The sequence below is a fragment of the Euleptes europaea genome, chromosome 17, assembly GCF_029931775.1.
Source record: "Euleptes europaea isolate rEulEur1 chromosome 17, rEulEur1.hap1, whole genome shotgun sequence".
In the NCBI taxonomy this organism is placed as follows: Eukaryota; Metazoa; Chordata; class Lepidosauria; order Squamata; family Sphaerodactylidae; genus Euleptes; species Euleptes europaea.
The window spans coordinates 31,446,025-31,471,552 of NC_079328.1; the positions used below are offsets into that span (position 1 = coordinate 31,446,025).

At 44.9% G+C, this 25,528-nt stretch overlaps 1 protein-coding gene across 1 annotated transcript in view; it reads right to left on the reverse strand.

Moving 5' to 3' along the window:
* The window catches only part of WWOX (WW domain containing oxidoreductase), a 651,250-nt gene extending 634,459 nt beyond the window's left edge, over positions 1-16,791 (reverse strand). Inside the window, exons 1-4 of the mRNA XM_056862223.1 lie at positions 16,683-16,791; positions 8,044-8,108; positions 6,723-6,780; positions 3,860-4,038 (exon numbers count right to left, since the gene is read on the reverse strand). Of these exons, the coding sequence (XP_056718201.1) occupies positions 3,860-4,038; positions 6,723-6,780; positions 8,044-8,108; positions 16,683-16,789 (409 nt within the window). The 5' untranslated portion in view covers positions 16,790-16,791. The remainder of the gene's footprint in view (positions 1-3,859; positions 4,039-6,722; positions 6,781-8,043; positions 8,109-16,682) is intronic.
* Positions 16,792-25,528: the final 8,737 nt, after the last annotated feature.

A 25,528-nucleotide genomic window follows, 5' to 3' on the forward strand; every position in this document is an offset into this window, starting at 1 on the left:
CAATGCTTTTGCATCTGGCATGGGGGCTAGCACTTTTATTGTATAAACAAATGCATGTTTGTTTATGGATATACTACAGATGCCAATGAGATTGATTTAGAAACAGAAAGTAACACAAAGTGAATACACACTACTGAGCAATAGCTCCTATCAGAGTGGCTAAAACTTACAAGATATAGGCTGTTACCACATAGGTATTCCCAGCGATGCATTAAGAGTTTGAAAATGTTATAAAAAATATCGCTTTAAAAGGGTTTTTGGATGCCACGGCTAAAAAATGGTGGGAAGACATCTTCACAGCTAAAGGGGCCAAACAAAGTGTGAACAGTATTTTTTAATACTCTTAATACATCGCTGGGAATACCTAGTGAGGTAACAGCCACTGAATCACAGCCTCACAGAGTTGGAAGGGACCACTAAGGTCACCTAGTACAATTTCCTGCACAATGCAGGAAATTCACAACCACCTTCCCCTCACACCCCAAGTACCCCTACTCCATGCCCAGAAGAGGGGAGGAACCCTCCAGGATCCCTAGTCAATCTGGCCTGGAGGAAAACTGCTTCCTGACCCCAAAGTGGTCATCAGCATTACCCAGGGCATGTAAGAAGGGGCCACGAGAGCCAAACACTGACGCAACCCTTCCTGCCCTCCCTCTCATGATCTGCCTAACTTCACAGAAGCAGCATTGCTGACAGATGGCCATCTGTGTGTGTGATGTGTGATGTGTGTGTGTGTGTGTGTTAAGTGCCGTCAAGTCACTTCCGACTTCAGGCGACCCTATGAATCAATGTCCTCCAAAACGTTCTATCCTTAACAGCCTTGCTCAGTTCTTGCAAATTGAGGGCTATGGCTTCCTTTATTGAGTCAACCCATCTCTTCTTGGGTCTTCCTCTTCTCCTGCTGCCTTCAACTTTTCCTAGCATGATTGTTTTTTCCAGTGACTCGTTTCCTCATAATGTGACCAAAGTCTCAGTTTAGTCATTTTAGCTTCTAGGGTCAGTTCAGGCTGGATTTGATCTATAACCCAGATTTGTTTTTTGGGGGGGCAGTCCACGGTATCCGTAACACTCTCCTCCAACACCACATTTCAAAGGAATCTACTTTCTTCCTATCAGCTTTCTTCATTGTCCAGTTTTCACACCCATACATAGTAATAGGGAATACGATGGCATGAATTAACTGGAGCTTGGTTGCCAGTGACACATCCTTACACTTAAGGATGGCAATCTAGCCTCTGCTTAAAATCTTCCAAAGGAGAGCCCACCACCTCCTGAGGAAGCCTGTTCCACTGACAAACCACTCTAACCACTCTAATATAGTTAACTGAATAAAGGAAAAGTGGTGTAAACTGTTTGTGTAGCCTCTTATGAACACAAACTCATGTATATAAACTTGAGGGCTAGGCAACTGGGCACATTGCCTTTGAGGTTCAAAGGGAAACTATTTATTGGAGGAAGATACATGTGATCGGAGGAAGATACATGCGATTGGAGAACTATGTGGGTGAATCTGTTTCATCTTGCAGGCTTCCCTATTGTGAGTCTGCTGCTTTTCTTTACTGTAGTTTACCAGTTGTCATTGGTGTGGGACCTATCTGGTTGGGTTCCAGAGGGTGAAATTCTATCCTCCGTGGTTTTCAATCTCTATATAAAGTCCTCAGGACAAATAATTCGTAGCTTTGGGGTTGGTTGTCATCAATATGCTGATGATACTCAGCTGTATATATCCATTTTGTCGACTGTGCTGACTTATCATGTGTAATCTGCCTTAAGTCCCTGTGAGAAAGGTGGATTATAAATAATGTAAATTTTTTTTAAAAAATACCTACGCCTCTAGAGCAGGGGTGCCAAACATAAGGCCCGTGGGCTGGATCCGGCCCCGAGGGCTCTTATCTGCCCCACAAGCCAGTCGAGGTAGCCACTCCCCCCCCCCAACTCTCAATCTGGGCTGGCAAGGCATGGCCCGGCCTGACCAAGTGACATTTATGTCGTATCTGGCCCTCATAACAATTGAGTTACCCATGCTCTAGAGGGGGGGGGGGAAACCTTCTTTGCAGCATTCTAGTAACACTGACAAATATTCTGGCATTGTATCCTACAAACGATCTTTGTAGGATACACTGCCTATACACAATCAGGTCCAACTGTATACAGCATGTGGGCATGCATATATACAATAAGCCTCAGCTAAGCCTTGAAGGCAAAAAGGTTAGCATTTCAATTTCCACATTCATCTGTATCATACATTATAAAGGTTCTAGTATCAGCCACACAGTATTTAATTCTGGCAGCTGTGTTTGCCAGGAAAGTTGAAATCAATTATTAGCCAGGATTATCTCCCACACCTTTCCATATCTGAACTTTAGCAACAACAATTAAAGTACAAAATAGCCCATGTCAAAATTAACTGTGTTTTGGTAAATTTTGAAAAAAATACACCCAAGCGATTGGTTTAATTTCACGTTTTTTCCTAAAGAACAATAGAGCCCTCTAGTGGGAAAAAATACAAAGATGACCAACTATGAGTTACTCTAGTCACTGGCAAAACGAACGTCCACGGGGGCCAGGCAGACAAATGTGTATTAAAGGAACTTTGAAGAAGAGAGAAGAAAAAAAGTTACGTAACTATGGCACAAAGTTGTCACTACGTTTTGGAAAACAAGACCTTGTTTTTTAAATGAATAAACCTGGACATAAGAGATTGGGCCAGGCCATGGACATTTCTTCTGCAGATGCTCCCCTGAAAATTGTAATCATTGGAGGTGTGTGATCATTGGTGGTGTCATCAATGGCGTCACAGAAACCCGCCAACATTGTGTGGTGGTTAAGAGCAGTGGTTTGAAGCAGTGGACTCTAACCTGGAGAACAGGGTTTGATTCCCCACTCCTCCACATCAGCGGCTGAGGCTAATCTGGTGAACTGGGTTTGTTTCCCCACTCCTACACATGAAATCTGCTGGGTGACCTTGGGCTAGTCACAGCTCTCTTAGAGCTCTCTCAGCCCCACCTGCCTCACAGGGTGTCTGTTGTGGGGAGGGGAAGGGAAGGTGATTGTAAGCCGGTTTGAGGCTTCCTTAAGTGGTAGAGAAAGTCAGCATATAAATACCAAGTCTTCTTCTTCTTCTTGCAGCAAGACTTATTATATTTCTGGGTTTATGCAAAACCACAAAACCGAAGTGAAAGGAACTTCTGTGCAGGCATATTCTTATCAGAACAGGTTCAGAAGAGGGCAATGAAGATGGTAAGGGAGGCCAGAAAACAAGTTGTCTGAGGAAAGGTTCAAGGAAATGGGCATGTATAACCTGGAGAAGTCCAAGGGGAGACATGATCACCTTCAAACACTTAATGGCTTTCACATGGAAAAGGACAAAAACTTGTTCCCTGCTGCTCCAGAGAGCAAGTCGATCTAATAGGCTTAAATTACAAGAGGGCAGATTTCAGCTGAACATTAGGATACACTTCCTAACGATAAGTGCAGTTTGACAATGGAAATGACCACCAGGACCTCTCTCTCTAACTGGAGATCTTCTAATAGAGGTTGGACAACCATTGTCAAGAAAGCAGCTTTGGATTCCCTGCACAAAACAAGGGGTTGGGCCTATAAGAACCCATTCAACTATCTTCAGCAGAAATTTAATTTGCTACCACTTTGCTACCAACAAAATTTAGGTGCTCAATTTTAGGATCCTAGAGCTTTTTTTATAAGAGAACCATACATTGCATAGCATTAGTGAACCATTTCTCCAGTATTTTGTAATGAAGAGGTTCAGAAACAAGCAAGATGGCGCCAGCAAGACATTTACTAACACAGTTCCCTTCTTCCTGATCCCAAACACAGTCCATGATATTGACTGACATACCTATTCCAGAATTTGCTCCAGTAACGATGATCACTTTCCCACTCATATCTCGCCCCTGAAGGATTTCCATTGCGGTAGTGTTTCCATCATACTTCTGCTTGGCATTGGGTTTCATTGGATTGTCTTCTACTGTGAACGCCAGTCTCGGGTCAAGGTAAGTAGTCCTTTTGTTGATATGGCTTATAAGACAAAGAAAAAATAAGTTTTCATTCTAGTTTCCCTTCCCTTCTAGAAACACTACAAAGCTGATGACATTTTCACCCTCAGACCTACGGCCTAAAATCACAATGTCAATGTAAGCGCCAGTGTGGGGTAGTAGCTGGAGTAGAATCTGAGAGACCCAGGTGTAAATCTGTATTCTGCCATGGAAGCTTGCTGGGTGACCTTGAGCCACTACCAGCCAAACCTGCCACCCAGGGCTGTCGTGAGGACAAAATGAAGAAGAGAACGAGGTAAGCAGCTTTTGGGTCCCTACTGAGGAAGCAAGGCAGAGTATAACCAAAGTAAATAAATAATACATAAATAAATACCTTTATCTCACTGAAGAGCCCAGTCTTATTAGTCGTGCATTTAGTATTATTGAGCGTCCTGCAGCTATAATCATTCAATTTAGTGGCACACGTCAGGAGTTCCTAGATTTTTGTCAAGACCTCTGAGAAAATTAACTCTCTTCAAGACTTCTGTGTAATCACCTAGAAGATGGTACCCGACCCCTTACTCTTTTCAGGATGGCCTGCCCACCTACCTGGAGCCCCACTACCTCCAGCCCCATTCCCTCCTAGTAACGTCTGTCCCATCCCATCTTTCATCACCAGAAATTGGATTGAAAACAAGGCCAAACAGCAGTTGTAAACTATACAGCTATACATTAAATCACAAGGACACTGAATAACATAAATTACCCACTTAGAATTATAGTTATTGGCAGAATTTACATTTCTGGATGTGTTTTTTTATAACTTCATGTATTTATGACCGCTGAGAAAGGCCTACTCAGGCCGAAACGCGTCTGGCCAAGCATTGGTCGCTTACATTGTTTGTATATCAACTGTGCACAAGAATTTTATAACTGATTTTTATATGCAGTCGTATTCCGGGCCTTGTGTTTTTAACAATTTTACTGTGTACGTCTTGCAACAAATGTAATTACTTTGTTATATTGTATAGTTTGTAGCAGAAGCTTTGAAGCTCTGTCTACATATTTTGTTGCATTCCCCCCCAAACAGCAGCTGTTTTGTCCACCCAGCACCAACTTAGTCATCCCCCACTTTCTTCCCCCTGGATCAGATTCCCCATTTTGCTAACTCCATCTCAGATACTTCCACTACTGTTTTTAGGGTTGCCAGGTCCCTCTTTCCCACCAGTGGGAGGTTTTTGGGGCAGAGCCTAAGGAGGGCAGAGTTTGGGGAGGGACTTCAATTCCATAGAGTCCAATTGCCAAAGCAGCCAATTTCTCCAGGTGAACTGATCTCCATCGGTTGGAGATCAGTTGTAATAGCAGGAGATCTCCAGCTAGTACCTGGAGGTTGGCAACCCTAACTGGTTTGCTGTAACTACAGTAAGAATGAGTGTACTTTGAAGCAGAAGAGTCCTAGAATCATCCCAGAAATCCTAAGGAATCTCTGGCCAGTAACAGAAAACATATATGGTAGATGTTCGCGGAGCATTTTCTGTCTTGAGCAGTAAACTATGAATATGTTTAACAAATGAAAGCTTAACAGTCTGCCTGGGCAACATAGTACACAAAAATAATTAATCACAATCACTGGTGTCATAAATGTGATTAAACTACATCCCATTACTCCTTCTTCAGGCATTTTTCTGGATGAAGATCCTGGAAATCTTTAATTGGCATAAGAAGCAACTTTTCCTGTTTTAAAAGCATGGAGACATTAATTTATGAAAGCAGAGATTTATTGCTAGGAAAAGCAGTGCTCTGTAAAAACTCTGGAAGTCTTTAATGCACAGGTTGTGTATCCGTTATCCAAAATGCTTTGGACCAGAAGTGTTCCGTATTTCAGATCTTTCCATATTTTGGAATATTTGAATATTCATAATGGGATATCTTGGGGATGAGACCCAAGTCTAAACAGAAAATTTGTTTATGTTTTACATAAACTTTATACATGTAGCCTGAATGTAATTTTAAACAATATTTGTAATAATTTTGTGTACGCTGAACCATCAGAAAGCAAAGGTGAGAGAGGCTTGGCGGTTGCTTAGGGCCTTTTGAGTAATGCCTGCATGTCGGCTCAGAACTTTCAGTTTTCAGGTCATTCTGGTTTTTGGATGTCTTGATAAGGGATACTCAACCTGTAAAGGATTTTCCCCCTCGTTTGGACTCTGCACTACTGTTCTACCCCTGTTGCGTAACAAGCTGAAAGTCAGCAATGAACTAAAAGTTAGCTATTTATAGATTTACTCTGCCCAGAGAAAAAGCAGATAAAACTGGTATGTAGTTCTAGCAGTATACAATGATTCTGGAATGTAAAGTCTATGACTGAAGGCCAAATCAGACATTACTGACCATTCTCTCTCTTTTGAACTCATGAGTTTACAAGCAGGAAGGGGCCAAGGAAATGGTTGAACTTGAAATGGAGGCCTGCAAATGGCAGAGCAAGCTTTGAGAACCCTTTGACAGAAATGTTTGGGAAGGGCAGTCCACACAGACTGCCACCAATGTGTTCGTACGTACATATGTTCATATGTACATATGAAGCTGCCTTATACCGAATCAGACAGTGTAGAATTGGTCAACGCGAGTTGAAACAAGAGCCTCCATAACAATGAAACTGCAGGAATAACATTCTTGTTTGACCATTTCCCCCTCTGTATACAGTCGTATACAACAATTCTCACTTACTCAACAAAATAGACTTGTCCATTTTCATCTGTTTCTTGCTCCCACCCATATGGCAAATCTAGAAGGGAAAAAACAGTAAACAAGTATCGTTCAGTGTGGCTTTAAAAAAAATGATTTAAAATTTCTCATTTCGAAAATAACGCATCTCTTCACTGTGTCACAGATACTTTCTACTGACCAGGATGGTCAACAAAAAGCAAGGGGACAACAGAGAACCAGTACTACTTGGAGTAGAGAGATCATGACATTACATTGGCAAATCAGCCACGGAGAAAGAATCTTAAGAACTTAAATTTGGGGGAAATGGCTTGGATTCAACTGCAATACTCACTTTCAGAAGAACGGAGCAGTCAGCTCATTTATTTTCACTATTTTTTTTTGTGGGGGGGCTAAGTCTGCCATGAAAACCCCAAAAAGGGGTCGCCATAAGTCAGCTGCGACTTGAAGGCACTTTACACACACACACAAGTCACACCCAACTTCTGGCGATTCCATAGGGTTTTCAAAGCAAGACATGTTCAGAAGTGGTTTGCGCCTGCCACCACAGAGCAATCCTAGACTTCCTTAGTGGTCGCCCATTCCAGCACAAACCAGGTCTGACCCTTTTTAGCTTCCGTGATCAGGACTATCCAGGTCATGGCACTACAACTGTGATAGAAGGAAGGGGGGTGAAGATGCCTTTTCATTTTGGGAAACTCCCTTAGATGAAGTATTACCTGGAAAAACCCTGATAAAGGCTGCTACCACACAGGGACCTCCTAAGAACATCTGAAGGGACTCATTAAGAAAGTTTCCTTCTAGGGTCGTACTACAACTACTTCAGCCATAAACATATATCCCCCTGAGCTTCCAGGATTACAGAATATACAAAATGGCTGCAGAAAGGCTATCAGAGGAACCAGTTCTCACCACCACCCGTGTCCACAGTGTACTACAAGAAAACTAAGGAAAAAAGCGTCCTATATAATACCAGAGTCTGCAAAGTGGCCAGATTTCAGAACAGTGGTTGAATAAACATTTGTGCACATGTAGTATTATCTAACACTGAAACCACTATCAAGCATTCATACTATTCCTAAAACACACAGGGCAATCAATTCTTCTGGAGCAGGTTTTATACATGAAAATTCTTGCTTACAACTGTACTATATTCCAAAACCAGTCTACAAATATTATTTAAATCGTGCTTTTCTTGCAATTTCAATTAAAATCCAGTTTTTTTCAGGTTACAGCTCACCAAACCAATAGCTCAGAAAATTTGTCCCAAAGATTCTCATTCAAAGGTAAAGGGGCAGAACCGTTAGCTAGACAGAACACAAACCTCCTGCAACACGCTTCCTTTTTCCAGATTTGGGATGGTCCCACTGAGTTCTCTCTTCCAGGTGACTGAAAAAGAAAATCATTAAACACTGTTTTAATGAAACATTGTTGGGGAAAGTAGTGTATCCTCAATAGCTTTTTAGCACACACTGAATCTATCTGACGTATAAATGCCCAGAGTAAAGCAGGGTACTCTTTGCCAATACCCTCCAGTGGTCTGGGGTCACAAATTACCTTTAACTGGGTATAAAAGGAGCTGATCTAAATTTATATCAAGCAAGTCAATGCATGCCAGCCTAAACAAACAGAACATAATTCCTCTATATCATTAAGGGACAGAATTCTTTCCACAGAGGACGGTCATAACTGGGAAAGTTTATGAAGAAAAGGAACAAAGCGAAGAATGCTAATTCTGAAGACAAGGTGGATTTAGAACTTTATATTTAGAAGAAAGCATTCAACTAACTTTCAAATCAAAGGAAAGATCAAGTCTGCTCAATAGTTGGCCGAAGTTTAAAATGGAAAGAAAATAAAAGCAATCACAGCACAGTGTATGTAGAACAGCTGTATTCAATTCCACTACCATATTAGAGATCAACAAGATTTATGGGGGTATAAGCTTTTGAGAGTCAAAGCTTATGCTCTGAAAATCCTGTTGGTCTGTAAGGTGCTGTGTGTGTGTGTTAAGTGCCATCAAGTCACTTCCGACTCATGGCGACCCTATGAATCAATGTCCTATCCTTAACAGCCATGCTCAGATCTTGCAAATTAAGGGCCGTGGCTTCCTTCGTAGAGCCAATCCATCTCTTGTTGGGTCTTCCTCTTTTTCTGTTGCCTTCAACTTTTCCTAGCATGATTGTCTTTTCCAGTGACTCTTGTCTTCTCATAATGTGACCAAAGTACGATAGCCTCAGTTTAGTCGTTTTAGCTTCTAGGGTCAGTTCAGGCTTGATTTGATCTAAAACCCACTGATTTGTTGTTTGGGGAGTCCAGGGTATCTGTAACACTCTCCTCCAATACCACATGTCAAGGGAATCTACTTTCTTCCTATCAGCTTTCTTCACTGTCCAGCTTCCACACCCATACATAGCAAAAGGAAATACAATGGCATGAATTAACTTGATCTTGGCTGTAAGGGGCTACTGCCCTCAAATCTAGTTCTCCTACTGCAGATCAGCATGGCTACACTCTGAGAATGGTCTATTTAGTTACATCTTGAGTGATATCAAAGTTTCTATAAAAAATGTTTTTTTGCAGGATGGCATTTCTGTATCAGGATTTTTGGTTTAAAATAGGCAGCCTTATTAGTTCAAGGAAGTAATACAAATTGCAATATATATTTGCAAAAGAAATCATTTCAAAATTAAATCTCAATTACAGCATGACCGCTCGCTCTCAGCTGCAACAACTCTCCGTGCAATTTTTGTGTGTGTTTAAATCACTGTTTGCTTTGGGCTTTAATTCTTCAATTAAAAGTTAACAAAATCCCCATAATATCACAGGGAAATGTGCTTTTGAAAGCAATGAGACTTAAAAGCAGTTTGTGATACGGACCCAGAGTATATCATTCACTCAACAAAATACACCACAGTGGGAGGGGGAAAGCTGAAACCCAGCAGCTGGGAAGAAGAAGAGTTGGTTTTGATATGCAGACTTTCTCTACCACTGAAGGAAGAATCAAGCTGGTTTATAAGCCCCTCCCCTTCCCACAACAGACACCCTGTCAGGTAGGTGGGGCTGAGAGAGCTCTAAGAGAGCTGTGACTAGCCCAAGGTCACCCAGCTGGCTTCATGTGTAGGAGTGGAGAAACCAACCCGGTTCAACAGATTAGCATCTGTCGCTCATGTGGAGGAGTGGGGAATCAAACTCGGTTCTCCAGATTAGAGTCCACCACTCTTAACCACTACACCACGCTGGCTTGGAATTTGCACTCCAAGCCTGGGAGTATGAAGAAGGATGGAGAAAACCCAAGGCAGACACACCTTTCATCCTTTGCTTCTGACACAATTTGCTGTGTACTGGTTCCTAGAAAGGGCAGCACCCCTACCAGAGGCACGAGCCAAAGGGTGATAGCACAGGAGCTCTTGGCACCTGGGTAGAAGCCTTGCCAAGCAATCAGCAAGGGAGAGACCTAAAAAGTCCCATGAACTCCCTGGACAGCTCCAGCATAAGAAAAGCCCATACTAACAATGTGGCTTATTGATACATAACATCTTGCACACACATATGGTCCCGTAACAGTTGATGGGAAAGTAGAAAGCCATTTTGTGGAGACTCCTGGATGTAGTTTTAGAGGTAACTCTGGCAGGATGTGTAGTGGAGGCATTATTTCTCATACCAATGGGAGCAGGGAGATGTTGGGGGATAGGAGGAGCTGAAAGTGGGATTTATTTTTGCTGTCAAGGAACAGCTGATTTATGGTGACCCCATACGGTTTTCAAGGCAAGAGACATTCAGAGGTGGCTTGCCATTGCCTGCCTCTACATCACGCCCCTGGTATTCCTTGGAGGTCTCCCATTCAAATACTTGCCAGGGTCAAGGCTGAGAGTATGTGACTGGCCCAAGGTCACCCAACAAGTTTCTGTGGAAGAGTGGGGATTCGAACTGGGGTTTCCTAGATCCTAGTCCAACACCTTAACCACTACACTGAGCTGGCTCTCTGGGAAGGAAATTGCTGCCTATATGATCTCCATCTGCTTCTGAGAGAGAAGGGCATAAGGGCCCATTCACTCTCAGCATAATATTGTGCAACACGGAAGGTCAGTGTGGTATAAAACTGCTCATCTATTTGAATGCCTGAAGAAGAAAAATATTAATCTTTGCGACAGTCGTGGTTGGATGAACATGATGGGGTGTGCCTATCCCAGCTTATACCATCTGTTTATGCAGACCTTCATCAGCCCCGCCCCATGTGTGGGGCTACCACCCTTCATGAGTCTTTGTCCTTTCACTGATTTCTCAAAGAATCTGTGGCTCAGAGTATTTGCTTGGCATGCAGAAGGTCCCAGGTTCAATCCCTGGCATCTCCAGTTCAAGGGACTAGGCAAGTAGGTGATGTGAAAGGTCTCTGCCTGAGACCCGGGAGAGCCACTGCCGGTCCGAGCAGACAATACTGACTTTGATGGACCAAGGGTCTGATTCAGTATAAGGCAGCTTCATGTGTTCAAGTGTTTTTGATTGCCTTTCTCTTAGGTCCCAAGGATGAAATGGGCATTCTGATCGTTTACTGTCTGCCTAGTTCCTCTCTGAGGACCCTTTCTGACTGACAGAAATAATGTTGGGGTTTGCGCTGGAGATGCCCACATTGATTGGAAGGCTTTAAGAGGGGAGTGGACATGTTCATGAAGGAGAGGGCTATCCACGGCTACTAGTCAAAATGAATACTAGTCATGATGCATACCCATTCTCTCTAGTATCAGAGGAAAATGCCTATTATATTAGGTGCTGTGGAACGCAGGCAGGACAATGCAGCTGTCTGGTTTGAGGGCTTCCTGGAGGCACCTGGTTGGCCACCATGTGAACAGACTGCTGGACTTGATGGCCCTTGGTCTGATCCAGCAGGGCCTTTCTTATGTTCTTATGATTGTTCTGGATGACTTCAACATCCATACTGATGACACCATGGCAGGGCTGGCACAAGATTTCAGACTCTCACTGTCCACTATGGGCCTATCAGAGGTAATAACAGGCTATACACACAGCAAAGGACATCTTTTAGACCTAATTTTTTGCTCGGATTGAGTGGGGGAAAGAACTACTCTGGGGACTGGAGATCTACCTTTGTTTGACAACTATCTCCTCAAGGTGCAGGTGAATGTGGCACCAATGCTCTGCACGAACAAACGAGCAGTTAAAATTACTCGCCCACGGAGACAAATCGACACGATCAGCCTCCAGTATGCCTTGAGTGACTTTAAGCTCCCAGCTGATGGCCCTGTTGGGACCGTGATGGTTGCCTGGAATGAAAAACTCCTGGAAGCAATCAAAATGGTGGTCCCCTAGCAACCCCTCGAACCCTTGAGACAAAATCCAGCACCTTGTTTTGCTAGGAAATCAGCTGACTTGAAGGTGAGGAATCATCTCGAACGCAGCTGGCAGAAAACACACACAGACTGACTAGTTATGCTATAGATCTCATTGAAAACCTATGAGGCCGCAGTGGCGGCAGCAAAGAAATCCTACTTGACTGCTACTACGGCAGCATCCAGTTTGCACCCAGGTCAGCTGTTTAAAAAAAACTTGCCACTTGTGGTAGCCCTTAGGAACTGACAATGAGCTGTGATGTTTTTGTAAAGTTCTTTGCTGAGAAAGTCTCTCAAATATGGTCTGATTGGAATACTGGACACAACATAGTTTAGACACTAGAAACCCCGCCCCCCCACTCAGCATCCAGTCCTTTCATGGATCACTTCCAGCCCGGTTCTGTGATGGACGCCGCTAGGATCCTGGGATCTGTGAAGGCCACCACTTGTACTTGAGGCCCTTGCACAACCTGGACACTTAAGCATATAAAGATCACAGAATCATAGAGTTGGAAGGGACCTCCAGGGTCAACTAGTCCAACCCCCGGCAAAATGCAGGAAATTCACAACTACCTCCCCGACACCCCCAGCGATCCCTGCTCCCTGCCCAGAAGATGGGTGGGGGACCCTCCAGGATCCCTGGCCAATCTGGCCTGGAGGAAAACTGTTTCCTAATGAGTCTCCAATATCTATTGTAAATCAATCACTGACCCAGGACACATTTCCATGTACTCTAAAACAGGTGGTCATCTGTCCATTACTTACATTGCTTGCAAGAACCTTGGAAAGATTGTTCGGCACTAATTCTGACTTCTTGCACTGAGTTTGCACATGTCCGTTGGGCTCAGAGCAGGTTAATTTAACAGAGCAGGAAGTTAAACCAAACGTGATATCAGAACACCTGCTAAGCCAACCTCTCTGAAATACACCGAGTACACTTAGGTGGAAATTGCTTTCTCTCGCAGGTATGGATGCGGGCTATATTTTCTTGCTCCAGTTCCCAAAGCTGGATTTCCATGGCCAAAGTATAGAATAGCTACTTGTGTGTCCATTTCCCTTGCTGCTTCCCAGAAACTGACACATTTGAAAGGATTCTGCAATGCATATTTCCAGTATTTGTTTTGCCTAACCCAAACAAGTTTATTATGGTTACTTGTTAAACCAGTAGCCAGTGTTAGTACATGTTTCAACACTCTAGTGGTTTGGTTCACATCCTGCTTACCATAACAATAACACCTATATCACAGGCAATAACCTGGGGCATCAGAGAAGCTGAAGCAAGAAAGTAGCCTAACTGGAAACACTGCAAAAAGGACACGGACAGAATGGAGCGGGTGCAGAGGAGAGCGACGAGGATGATCAGGGGCCTGGAGACCAAGTCCTAGGAGGAAAAGCTGAGGGACTTGGGAATGTCCCGTCTGGAGACGAGGAGGTTGAGGGGGGACATGGTTGCTCTCTTTAAGTCTTTGAAGGGCTGTCAGGGCAGGGAGGTGTTCTGGTTGGCAGGGGATGATAGGACTCGCGTTAATGGGTTTAAATTAAGAGGCAGAAAGGTACTGGCTGGTTATTAGGGGAAAAAACGTTTACTGTAAGAGTAGTTCAACAGCGGAATCAGCTGCCCAGGGAGGTGATGAGCTCCTTCTCACTGGCAGTCTTCAAGCAACGGCTAGACAAACACTTGTCAGGGATGCTTTAGGCTGACTGAGCTTTAAGCAGGGAGTTGGACTAGATGGCCTGTATGGCCCCTTCCAAATCTAAGATTCTATATTTGGAAACAATTAACAGAAATCTATGAGTAGATCCTCCACTACTATTATATTTTTGTCCTTACATTACGTATCTTAAAAAAAAATACTTTCTTTTTTTTTGAAGAAATAAAGGGGGGAGTGAGGCCTCCACAACTGTACACAGTACTCCAGGTGCAGCCTGACCAATGCAGGGTACAGTGGGACGATGACATCTTGCGATTTGGATGTTATGCTCCTGTTGATACAACCCAAGACTGCATTAGCCTTTTTTTGCTGCTGCATCACACTGACTTGCTCCAAACTTTTTAACAACCTTCATGTATAATTGATTACAGCACAACAAGGCTATGCATTTTAATCGTTGTATATTAATTTTACGTTTGTATGTAAACTGCACTATTAAATTGTTGTTGACTGATCTCTTGATTGTAATAAATGCTGCCAAACGTCTTGCCTTATATCTCATTGAGGAAGAGAAACAAGATAAGCTTGCAGCAGGCCTAGCTGAACTCTCTGCCAGACTAGCAGAGCTACCCTGTACTAAGCAAAATCAAAACAGGTGCAATCAAATACCAGCAATACAAATACAGAATCCCACCAAGTGTTTGAACTACTGAAAAACCTCAAAAGAAGACAGGATACTCAGCAGGTTGCATAGCTTGTGTGACCTTTGGTGACACGAACTTCAGAAGAACATAGACCAACATCTGCACCCCAAAACAGAAGCAGATTTGTCCAGATATGTTCTTAAACTTGGCAACTTATTAACTAGCTGTAACTCTGTCTTTGTATTACAGTTGGGACGTGTCAAGAAATAATGGCATGGGGATAACAGGAGATCGATGCCAACTTTTGAACCACCCCGGAAGCTGCCTGGCCCTTTAACAGCAGTTTGTGCGTCAGCAATCAACAACTAATATTATTGAACTCCATACCCTAAACAGCTACTCCAGGTGAGTTTGGAAGATCAAGCCATTCCCCACGTTGACACCTGAAGTAGAAACATTGAACTAAATTTACAGCTGAACCCTAAACTATATTAAGGATTACAAGCACCTGAGGAGAAGAGACAGAAACCAGGATGCACTATCAGCTACTCAGGAAGGGCAGCTGTGCTAGCCCGCTGCAGCAAAACCCACCCAGACTTTCATTCTAGCTTTTACACGGGAATAAAACTTTGTTAGCCTTTAAAAGGTGTCACGAATCCTATTATTATTTGCCATCAAGTCGGAGCCGACTTAGGACAACTCCGCAGGATTTCAAGGCAAGGTGGTGGCACCAACAAGGGAATGGAGAGAAGGGGGACCCTACAAAGAGTTTCTCAGGAAGGGCAGCTGTGCTAGACCGCTGCAGCAAAACCCAACCAGACTTTCATTCTAGCTTTTACATGGGAATAAAACTTTGTTAGCCTCTGAAAGGTGTCATGAATCTTTTCTATTAGGAGTATTATTTTTTGTCATCAAGTTAGAGCCGACTTAGGACGACCCCGCAGGGCTTCAAGGCAAGAAGGTGGCACCAACACGGTCACAGAGGGAAGGGGGACCCTACAATGTGCCAAGAGGGGACAGAGCAGTGTACCCATGGGGAAGCTGCACCTGCTGGACCTCTGCCTGCCACACATCCAATTAAGGCAAGCAGAGGTGGATGCAAAAGGGAAAGGAGGGAGGGGCTGTGGCTCAGTGGTAGAGCATCTGCTTGGCATGCAGAAGGTCCCAAGTTCAATCCCTGGCATCTCTAGTTAAATTGATTAGGCAAGTGAGTAATGTGAAAGACCTCTGCCTGAGACCCTGGAGAGCCTCAGAGTAAGTGTCATGGGGAGGGGCTGTGGCTCAGTGGCACAGCCTCCGCCCGGCGTGCAGAAGGTCCCAGGTTCAATCCCCAGTATCTCCAGTTAAAGCGACTAGGCAAGTAGGTGATACGAAAGACCCCTGCCCGAGACCCTGGAGTGCTGCTGCTGGTCTCAGTAGACAATACTGACTTTGCTGGACCAGTATAAGGCAGCTGCATGTGTCCTGCAGTCTTTTCTGTTAGGGGTCTGGGGCTCAGTGGCAGAGCCTCTGCTTGGAGTGCAGAAGGTCCCAAGTTCAATCCCTGGTATCTCCAGTTAAAGCGACTAGGCAAGTAGGTGATGTGAAGGACCTCTGCCTGAGACCCTGGAGAGCCATAGGGAGGGGCTGTGGCTCAGTGGCAAAGCCTCCGTTCGGCTTGCAGAAGGTCCCAGGTTCAATCCCCGGTATCTCCAGTTAAAGGGACTGGGCAAGTAGGTGATGGGAAAGACCCCTGCCTGAGACCCTGGAGAGGGGCCATGGCTTAGTGGTAGAGCCTCTGCTTGGCATGCAGAAGGTCCCAGGTTCACTCCCCGGCACCTCCAGTTAAAGGGACTAGGAAAGTGATGTGAAAGACCTCAGCCTAAGACCCTGGAGAGCCATAGGGAGGGGCTGTGGCTCAGTGGTAGAACATCTGCTTGGCGTGCAGAAGGTCCCCGGTTCAATCCCCAGTGGCATCTCCAGTTAAAGGGACTAGGCAAGCGATGTGAAAGACCTCTGCCTGAGACCCTGGAGAGCTGGTCTGAGTAGTCAATACTGACTTTGCTGGGCCCAGGGTCTGGTTCAGTAGAAGGCAAACAACACACATCTCACAAGCACACAATGGGGAGGGGCCGTGGCTCAGTGGTAGAGCCTCTGCTTGGCAAGCAGAAGGTCTCAGGTTCAACCCCCAGCATCTCCAGTTAAAGGGACTAGGCAAGCAGGTGATGTGAAAGACCTCAGCCTGAGACCCTGGAGAGCAGCTGCGTGTGTCCATGGAAGCAGCCGGCTCGGGCCCTCCCTGAGCGGGGATGGGAGCCCCCCACCCACGCACCCCTGCCTCACTTGGCGTAGTACACCCAGCCGTCCTTGGTGGTGCGCTCCTCCCAGCCCGGCGGCAGCTCCTCGTCGCTGTCGGTGTCGTCCAAGCCGGCGTACTGCAGCGCGGCCATCGCTGCCCCGCTCCCCAAGATCCAGCCTCGCCGGCCGCCTCCTCTTCCCCCTCCTCAGGAACCGTCCGCCGGAACTCCTCCGCAGCTGAGGCGAGGGGAACCGCCTCTTCCGGGGCTCCTCCGCCAATCGCCGGGCGCGGCCGGAGCGGCGCCCCCTGGGAAATGGAGTCTCCGGAGGGGAAACCCACGTGCTGCTGTCCTCCGCAGGTGGGACTGCTTGGCCGCCCCGCCCCGCCCCGCCGGGCAATCTGCGTAGGCGGCTATGGCAGTAGTGAGACAGCAAGGTAGACTTCCCCTGACTAGGGAAGATCCACTGATTGAGCAATTTGTAATAATCTCTTTTCCTTTCTGTAAATGTATTGAAATGTATTAGGACAGCAATTAGGATAGCTTGTTGCTGGGCAGGGTATCTCTGTCTGTAGTAATTGGGGCAAGAGTCGTGGAGGGTTACAGTAAACCATAACAAGAACTGGGTGATTCACAGTGGGTCGCCGTGTTAGTCTGTTTGCAGTAGTCAAAAAGGGCAAGAGTCCAGTAGCACCTTAAAGACTAACAAAAATATTTTCTGGTAGTGTATGAGCTTTCGTGAGCCATATCTGAAGAAGTGAGCTGTGGCTCATGAAAGCTCATACCCTACCAGAAAATATTTTTGTTAGTCTTTAAGGTGCTACTGGACTCTTGCCGTTTTTGACAAGAACTGGGTGAAACTGTTACTTTACTGCCACCTGTACGTCTGTAGTGCTGATCAGCTTTACCCTGAATGTTGATGGGTTGTCATATCTTGAAGGTGGATAAATATTTCTCAGTACAATCGGGACTCAGAGATTTCTGCCCATTAGGGCCTCTGGGTCGCAGCTGCCAGAATAAACTGTTTTCTTGAAATAACGGTTTGGGTCTCTCCCCCCCCCCCCCCGAACCCCCGTTTACCACATCAGTAGAAAAGGGCAAGAGTCCAGTAGCACCTTAAAGATTAGCAAGAATATTTTCTGTAGTAGAAAAGGACAAGAGTCCAGTAGCACCTTAAAGACTTACAGAAATATTTTCTGTAGTGGAAAAGGGCAAGAGTCCGGTAGCACCTTAAAGACTAACAAGAATATTTTCTGTAGTGGAAAAGGGCCAGAGTCCGGTAGCACCTTAAAGACTAACAAAAATATTTTCTGTAGTAGAAAAGGGCCAGAGTCCGGTAGCACCTTAAAGACTAACAAAAAATATTTTCTGGTAGGGTATGAGCTTTTGTGAGCCACAGCTCACTTCTTCAGATACAGCTAGAATGTGAATCCATCTGTCTTTAAGTAGAGGAGAGTGAATTCAGACAAGCATTAGTATGTAAATGTTAACAGTATGTAAATGTGAATAGCAGGCGTGATGGGATTAGGTGTGGTCTGCAGAAGAGTCTGTGATGTCCAGGGGAGAGATGGGTGTGGAGAAATCAGCATTGGTCATGAGCCATGAATGCAAGGTCTTTATTCCGCTATGGAAGGGAATCTGTGTTCGGGACTTAGGGGGGGTTCGAGAGGAGGAGGGACAAGGGCGTAGTTGAAAAGGAAGGGGACTGGCTCCTCCGGGGAAGTTTCAGACAGGTGTGCACAGTGTGCCGGATTGACGTTGAGACAGCAAGGTAGACTTTCTCTGAATGTGGAGGATCCACTTAAGTATTTTGGCTTAGTAGTTTGTGATAATCTTTTCCCCTTTCTGTAAACGTACTGTGAATGTATTGAGATAGCAAGGGAAGTCTGTTGCTGGGCAGGATAACTGTGTGTGAAGGCAGTGGATGAAATGTCATGGAGTGTCAGAGTGAACGATAAACAATGATAGGAGATTGGTTCTTGAAGGTTATCCGGGTTGTGTGACCGTGGTCTTGGTATTTTCTTTCCTGATGTTTCGCCAAGACCACGGTCACACAGCCCGGATAACCTACAAGAACCAATGAACTCTGACCGTGAAAGCCTTCGACAATGCTAGGAGGAACTGGATGAAACTGCAACTGTACTGAGTCGCCTTTCTGTCTGTAATACAATCAAGACGTCAATGTGCGCTATTCTACATTGTGCTCTATTGTTCAATTCACCGTCAGTATTAATGGTCCAAAATATCTGTAACTCTGTGACTTATTTTGGGACAACAATGTATTTTCCCAACAACATGATATGAATGTCAATATCATTTTTGTTTATTCTATGGTTGCTATTTATGCACATTAATATACTATAGGCTTTACAAAACTGCTGGTCTATTTCTGTTAACCTCCAGGTGGTGGCTGGAGATCTCCAGCTATTTCAACTGATGTCCAGGTGACAGAGATCAGTTCCCCTGGAGAAAATGGTCACTTTGGAGGGAGGACTCTATGGCATTGAAGTCCCTCCCCTCTTCAAACTCTGCCCTCTTCAAGCTCCACCCGCAAAATCTCCAGGTATTTCCCAACCCAGAGCTGGCAACCCTAGAAGTGGACCAAATAGCATCTCCCCCATTAATAATTTCCATTCAGGGAAATGGTGTTGGGGCAAATACTGAAGCCTCTTGTCCACATCCGCCATGCTTGTAATCCAAATCAAGTACTGCAGATGGGGGAACTGAGGGGAAAGTGCAGCTCACATGTGTCTGACACACCCGGATCCAACCTGGGTCCTCTGTAATCTGTGAATTGGCCAATTTTAGGCTTGATAGGAGGGCCTGCGTATATTAATTCCTGTGTGTTCCAGGTCATCAGGGTTATTTTTAACAGAAAACCGGTTTGGTTTTCCCACTCCTCCACATGAAGCCAGCTGGGTGACCTTGGGCTAGTCGCAGCTCTCTTAGAGCTCTCTCAGCGTCACCTACCTCACAGGGTGTCTGCTGTGGGGAGGGGAAGGGAAGGTGATTGTAAGCCGGTTTGATTCTTCCTTAAGTCGTAGAGAAAGTCGTCATATAAAAAACAACTCTTCTTCCTCTTTCTCGTCTTCTCTGACATGCCTGCTATGTGAAGCCCCAGGATGAACAGCTCTCCAAACTTGGAAATGTAACGAAAACATAGCAATGTATGTGTAATAAATTTAAAACTGCACTAGGTGGTGCTGTAGACACAGAATAACAATATTGAGGAACACACATGCTACTCCAGCATAACAATTCATCTGAAAGACAAACAGTGCAATCCGGGAAACACTTTTCTGGGAGTAAGCCTCATTCAGCAGACTTCAGCAGTATTCTGAGTAGATCTGTTTAGGATTACACTGAAAGAGTGCAATCCAGCACTCACATATGCTGGTGGCTCTTTATACCCTCATCCTAAGAGCCACTGAGTGGAGCATCTCAACAGCAGTGAGGAGATTTAATGTTTTAAGACATGTCCAGACGAAGCTGCTGGATCATTGGTCTATCTTGTCTACTCAGATGGGCAGCGGCTGTCCCTTGTCTCAGGCAGAGGTCTGTCTTATCACCTGCTACCTGATCCTTTTAATTGGAGACGCCAGGGATTGAACCTGGGATCTTTGGCATGCCAAGCGGATGGTCTACCACTGAGCCACAGCCTACACTGTAGATTCTGCCGTAGCTGACCTACAGTGCAATCCTAACCATTCAGGTTAGATCACTGTAATGCGTTTAACGTGGGGCTGCCTCTGAAAAAGGTCCAGAAACATCAGCTTATCTAAAAATGTCGCTATTAGCCAGGCTATTTTCAGGGGTGGGATATCAGGGATCATATCACCACAGTGCTGAAAGATCTGCATTGGCTGCCACTTGTTTCTGGACACATATCAAAGAGTTTTTTTAATCTTTAGAAGAAGAAGAAGGGTTGGTTTTATGGCTGACTTTCTCTACCACTTAAGGAAGAATCAGATTGGTTTACAATCACCTTTCTTTCCTCTTCCCACAACAAACACCTTGTGAGGTAGGTGAGGCTGAGAGAGGTAGGTGAGGCTGAGAGAGGTAGGTGAGGCTGAGAGAGCTCTAATCTGTGACTAATCCAAGGTCACCCTGCAGGCTTCATGTGTAGGGGTGGGGAAACCAACCCGGTTCTCCAGATTAGAGTCCGCCACGCATGTGTAGGAGGGGGGAAATCAACCTGGCTCTCCAGGTTAAGAGTCCGCTGCTCATGTGTAGGAGTGGGGAAACCAACCCAGTTCACCAGAGTAGAGTCCACCGCTCATGTGGAGGAGTGGGGGATCAAACCCGGTTCTCCAGATCAAACCTGGTGCTCCTAACTACTACACCACGCTGGCTCTTCAAAGCCCTAAATGGCTTGGGGCCAGAGCACTTGAAGAACTGCCTCCTGCCATACTGTCCAGCCTACCAGATGAGATCTGCCTCACAAACCCTGTCCCTTCAGAAGTGAGGTGCAGGACATTGTTTGTGAAGCCCTTGAGGCTCATCTGGGCTGATGTTGCTTCCTTGTAAGCGCCAGGCCAAAACGTTCTGTTCACTCAGGCTTTTAATTAAGGGGTGGGTTTTGTTAATATCATTTCACTCTTCCTTGAAGCTGTCTGCAGTCTGTTTTTATGGTCAACGATCTTATTAAAAAAGTGGGGGTTTTAATGCTGGACTTTAATTAATATCTTTTAATTAAAAAAATTTAAGCCACCTCAGGCAGTTTCCTGGAGAGGCAGCATAAAATGGTTCTAAATAAATAACCAGCTACAGTAAGCTGGTGGACTTAGAATGGCTGAACTCTGGTTAGGATTGCACTGTTAACCTATTAGCATCAAGTCAGAAAGGAGAAGACAAGACCACAATGGCAAGTTCAGCACAACACAGCAATACAAGTTCTCTCCTCCCCAATCCTCCTCATATATACAATCATGAAAGAAAGAAAATATATATATATATATATATATATATATATATATATATACACACATATATATAAATATATATATATATAAATATATTGGATCCAGCCAGTTTTTAAAGCAAGTCTTACTCAACTTCTTAGCCCATCACCCATCCCATAAGGTTTTTGTCCATGCAGATCACATGATCCCCAGAACAGCCATTTGTGGCTGTCAAAAAGGACCCACTGGTTTCCTTTCACGTCAGCAGAAAAGCTGGTTGGATCCAACTCAATATAGCAATGGGCTTCCAACCCGAGCCAGACTCTTTAGGCACTGAGAAATTGAAACTTCCCCCCACCCAATGCTTTAGTGTGGTAGGAGAACCAAAGGGAAAATGCAAAGTATTGTGTAATGGTCACTCTTTTGAATTATGCCATCCACACTGACCCTGCTAGCCCTTGGCCTACTGTTTGGATTAGTAGGAACCTGCAAGTGTGTGTGTGTGTGTGTGTGTGTTAATTGTCGTCAAGTCGCTTCCGACTCATGGCGACCCTATGAACCTGCAAGGGGGTCTTGGAAATCCCATCTGGCTTGCTAATTCCTGCAAATCTGCTTGGCACTTGAAAACACACACCCCTCTTTAGGCACAATGGGGGTACATCCTGGTTTGAAGACATGGGTTTGCCTCCATGAGGTGTAGTTTGACTCAGACCCTACTTAAATGTTAGGGGCGGCCCATTCCTGAAAGGGGAGGAGCAGTTAGGCAGCGGCCAGGAGCAGCACAGCCACGGTGCCTCCACAGAGGCTTCCCAGCCACAGAAAATAAAATAAAAGGAACTTAAAATATGAAAGAAGTGAAAAGCCCCCACTGAAAACAGCCAGGCTATGCCACCAAAAGGGTGTCGTAAACGCCACTGCGGGAAGTGGCGTTCCCAGGTGAAAGGGGTTATGATGGTGTCTAAAGGCACTCCACCCCCGGGAACGCCTTCCAGGATGCCGGCACGGGGACTTGCACCACTGGAACATTGCCAGGAAGCAGTGCCTGCACCCGAGCCATGGCTTGGCGTCCCGGCAGGGGCGTGGATGCCACTCATTATGGTGTAAATGCCCCTTATCATGGATTAAATGGGTACTTAAGCCACTGCAAGATCATACTGGCTCCTAAGGAGCTTCGCCCCCCCCCCCCTTCAGTATTGCAGCCTTATTGTTACCTAGAGCAAAGCTTCTGTCAGGCCTTTGCCTTTTGGTTGGAGCAAAGGCTCTTGACATGAGTTAGGCCAGGGTCTGGCCCCAAGTCAAGTCCTTGGTTCTCATGCCTTTGAACAGTGTACAGTTTTGCTCATCCTGTTTTCTGCAGCTGTGGGAGTGTTTGGTCTATCTGCCTGGGAACTGCTTATCTCGGGGTTGCTTAGCAATGTTTACCTTTTCAGTCCGTGGTGTTTTAAGCATGTAACTTACCTGTGTTTCCTCATTACTAGCCTCCCCTGCCTTTAGGCAGTCAGTCCTTTAATCTGTCTTTTTGCTCCTAATAAAGTATTACTGCTTCAGAGCTACCTGCCTGGATGAGTTTGCTTTTGGGATGCTAGGGACAGACGCCTGATCCTGACAGCTTCTTAAACTGTGGGTTGCCACCCCGTATGGGGTTGCGTAACTGAATGTGGGGGTCGCGAAAAATTTGCCAACAGTATAAATTTCTTTATGATTTATTATCAGAAAATGTTTGATTTGTATACCTATTATATACCTATATACCTGGGGTCACCCTGACCTGGATGGCCCAGGCTAGCCTGATCTCGTCAGATCTCAGAAGCTAAGCAGGGTCAGCCCTGGTTAGTATTTGGATGGGAGACCACCAAGGGATACCAGGGTTGCTGTGCAGAGGAAGGCACTGGCAAAACCACCTCTGTTAGTCTCTTGCCATGAAAACCCCAAAAAGGGGTCGCCATAAGTTGGCTGCGACTTGAAGGCACTTTACACACACACACCTGGGGTCACGTAACAATTTCTCAGGTGAAAAGGGGTCGCGAGTGGAAAATGTTTAAGAAGCCCTGACTTAGAGGTCTGGGAAGGCAGTTTCTCTGAAAGCATATAACTACGTTCCGGGGTGGGTGGGCGGGTGAGAGGGGGTTATATGCCATAAGGTACAGAACCCTAAGTTGTCCAGGGTTCCTGTGTGCACGTTTCATCTGATCACTCGAACATGGTCGCAAACAGTCCATTCTGCTTGAAATCTTCTGCCACTTGTTTTGAGTGTCGAATTTTAGCTGCCAGGGCCTCAAATATATCATTCTGATCCACTGCTGTGGCCACCTTATAGATGAATTCTTCGATTGATTCCAAGCCTCTCAGTCCAAGATTCACTCCACAGCCTGCCAGACGGTAAGTTTGAAGGGATAGAGATGGTTACTTTTATAGACAAACGAAACTTCAGTGAGTTTGCGAAGTAAAATGGCTAATTTCTTGTGCTTTTGGCTGTTCTTAACGGAATGAAGAAGGAATCAAAGCGCAGCGTTTCAGCATTATAAAGCCTGGCGAAAATGTTACATGAGCCAGATCTGGAGAAAATTAAATTGGTTATTTTGCCATCTTAAGAGCTGAACTGTGAGGATCTGGAGCAGAGCTGATTAAAGAGTGATTTGTTGAGTAATTGATTTGATGAATGAATTTTTAAAAATTGTTCAGCCAAAGTAGTGTGTCCAATGCATTGAGAAGCATTTGTTTTAAAAAATATTACGTTTAATATAAGCGGTATTGGAGGGAAGATATAAGAAGGTCCCTATAGCAGAAAGGCTTTGCCCTTGTGGGTCAGGGGATATAGAAACTTCAGAACATGTCTTGATCCGCTGTTCATTCTACCAAGAAGTCTGCACAAGGGTTCTTTCCCCTTTGCTTAACACTTTCTCTGACCAACCAGATGAGCTTCTGACTAAGAAGTTCTTAACTAATGAAAAATCACAGTTTACACTCTTGACTGCTAAATTCTGCACTGCAGCTATTAAAATACGACGTACCCTGACAGGATAAGATAAATACTTTATTGCTCAAAATATTAAGGGGGTCACACCAAGTTATACGATGCTTATATAAATTATATTCATACATGTAATATATAATTTTTAGGCTAAGATTACTACATGTCCAGAAGATGGCCAAGATGCCTTCCCTCTCATCATCTGCCTAAGGTTATAGAATGAGCATTGCTGACAGATGGCCATCTAAGAAGAGGCTAGATGGCAGATGATGAGAGGGAAGGCATCTTGGCCATCTTTTGGGCATGTAGTAGGGGTCACTGGGGGTTTGGGGGGGGGGAGATAGTTGTGAATTTCCTGCATTGTTCATTGGACTAGATGACCCTGGTGGTCCCTTCCAACTCTTATGATTCTATGATTTGTAGTAGCAGTAGTAGCTGTTGTGGTTTTCTTATTATCTGTTGTGGCTGTTGTGGTTTTTTCTGCTGGTCAGTGACCATATTAATAAATTATCATCACCATCAATAATAATAATAATAATAATAGTAGTAGTAATAATAATAATACTCCAATTCACCCCCAACCTAATAAAAAGCCTACAAATTGGTGGTGGAAAGTGCCATCAAGTCTCAGCCAACTTACAACAACCCTGTAGGGATTTCAAGGCAAGAGACCATATCACTCAACTCTGATTACCATTCTGCAGACAAAGGCAATTTATTTTATTTACTTCATTCATAACCCTTCCTTTCTCCTCAACGAGGACCAGTCTTGCTTAACTTGCTGTCTTGCTTAACATGTTCTTCCTTACCTTACCACGCCCCTCTGTGCTACTCTACTGGGTGCATGTAGCAATGGAAGATCTTCCTCCCCCCACCCCAATATGTCCTTCACCCTCTTCTGTTCACTTCCCTTTTGTAAGACTAAAACAATGGTTTATTTTAAAAACGGACAAACTAACCAGTGTCAAAATTCAGCACTCTGGCGGCTTCTCCTTCCACAGTAACCACAGCGTTTTCTCC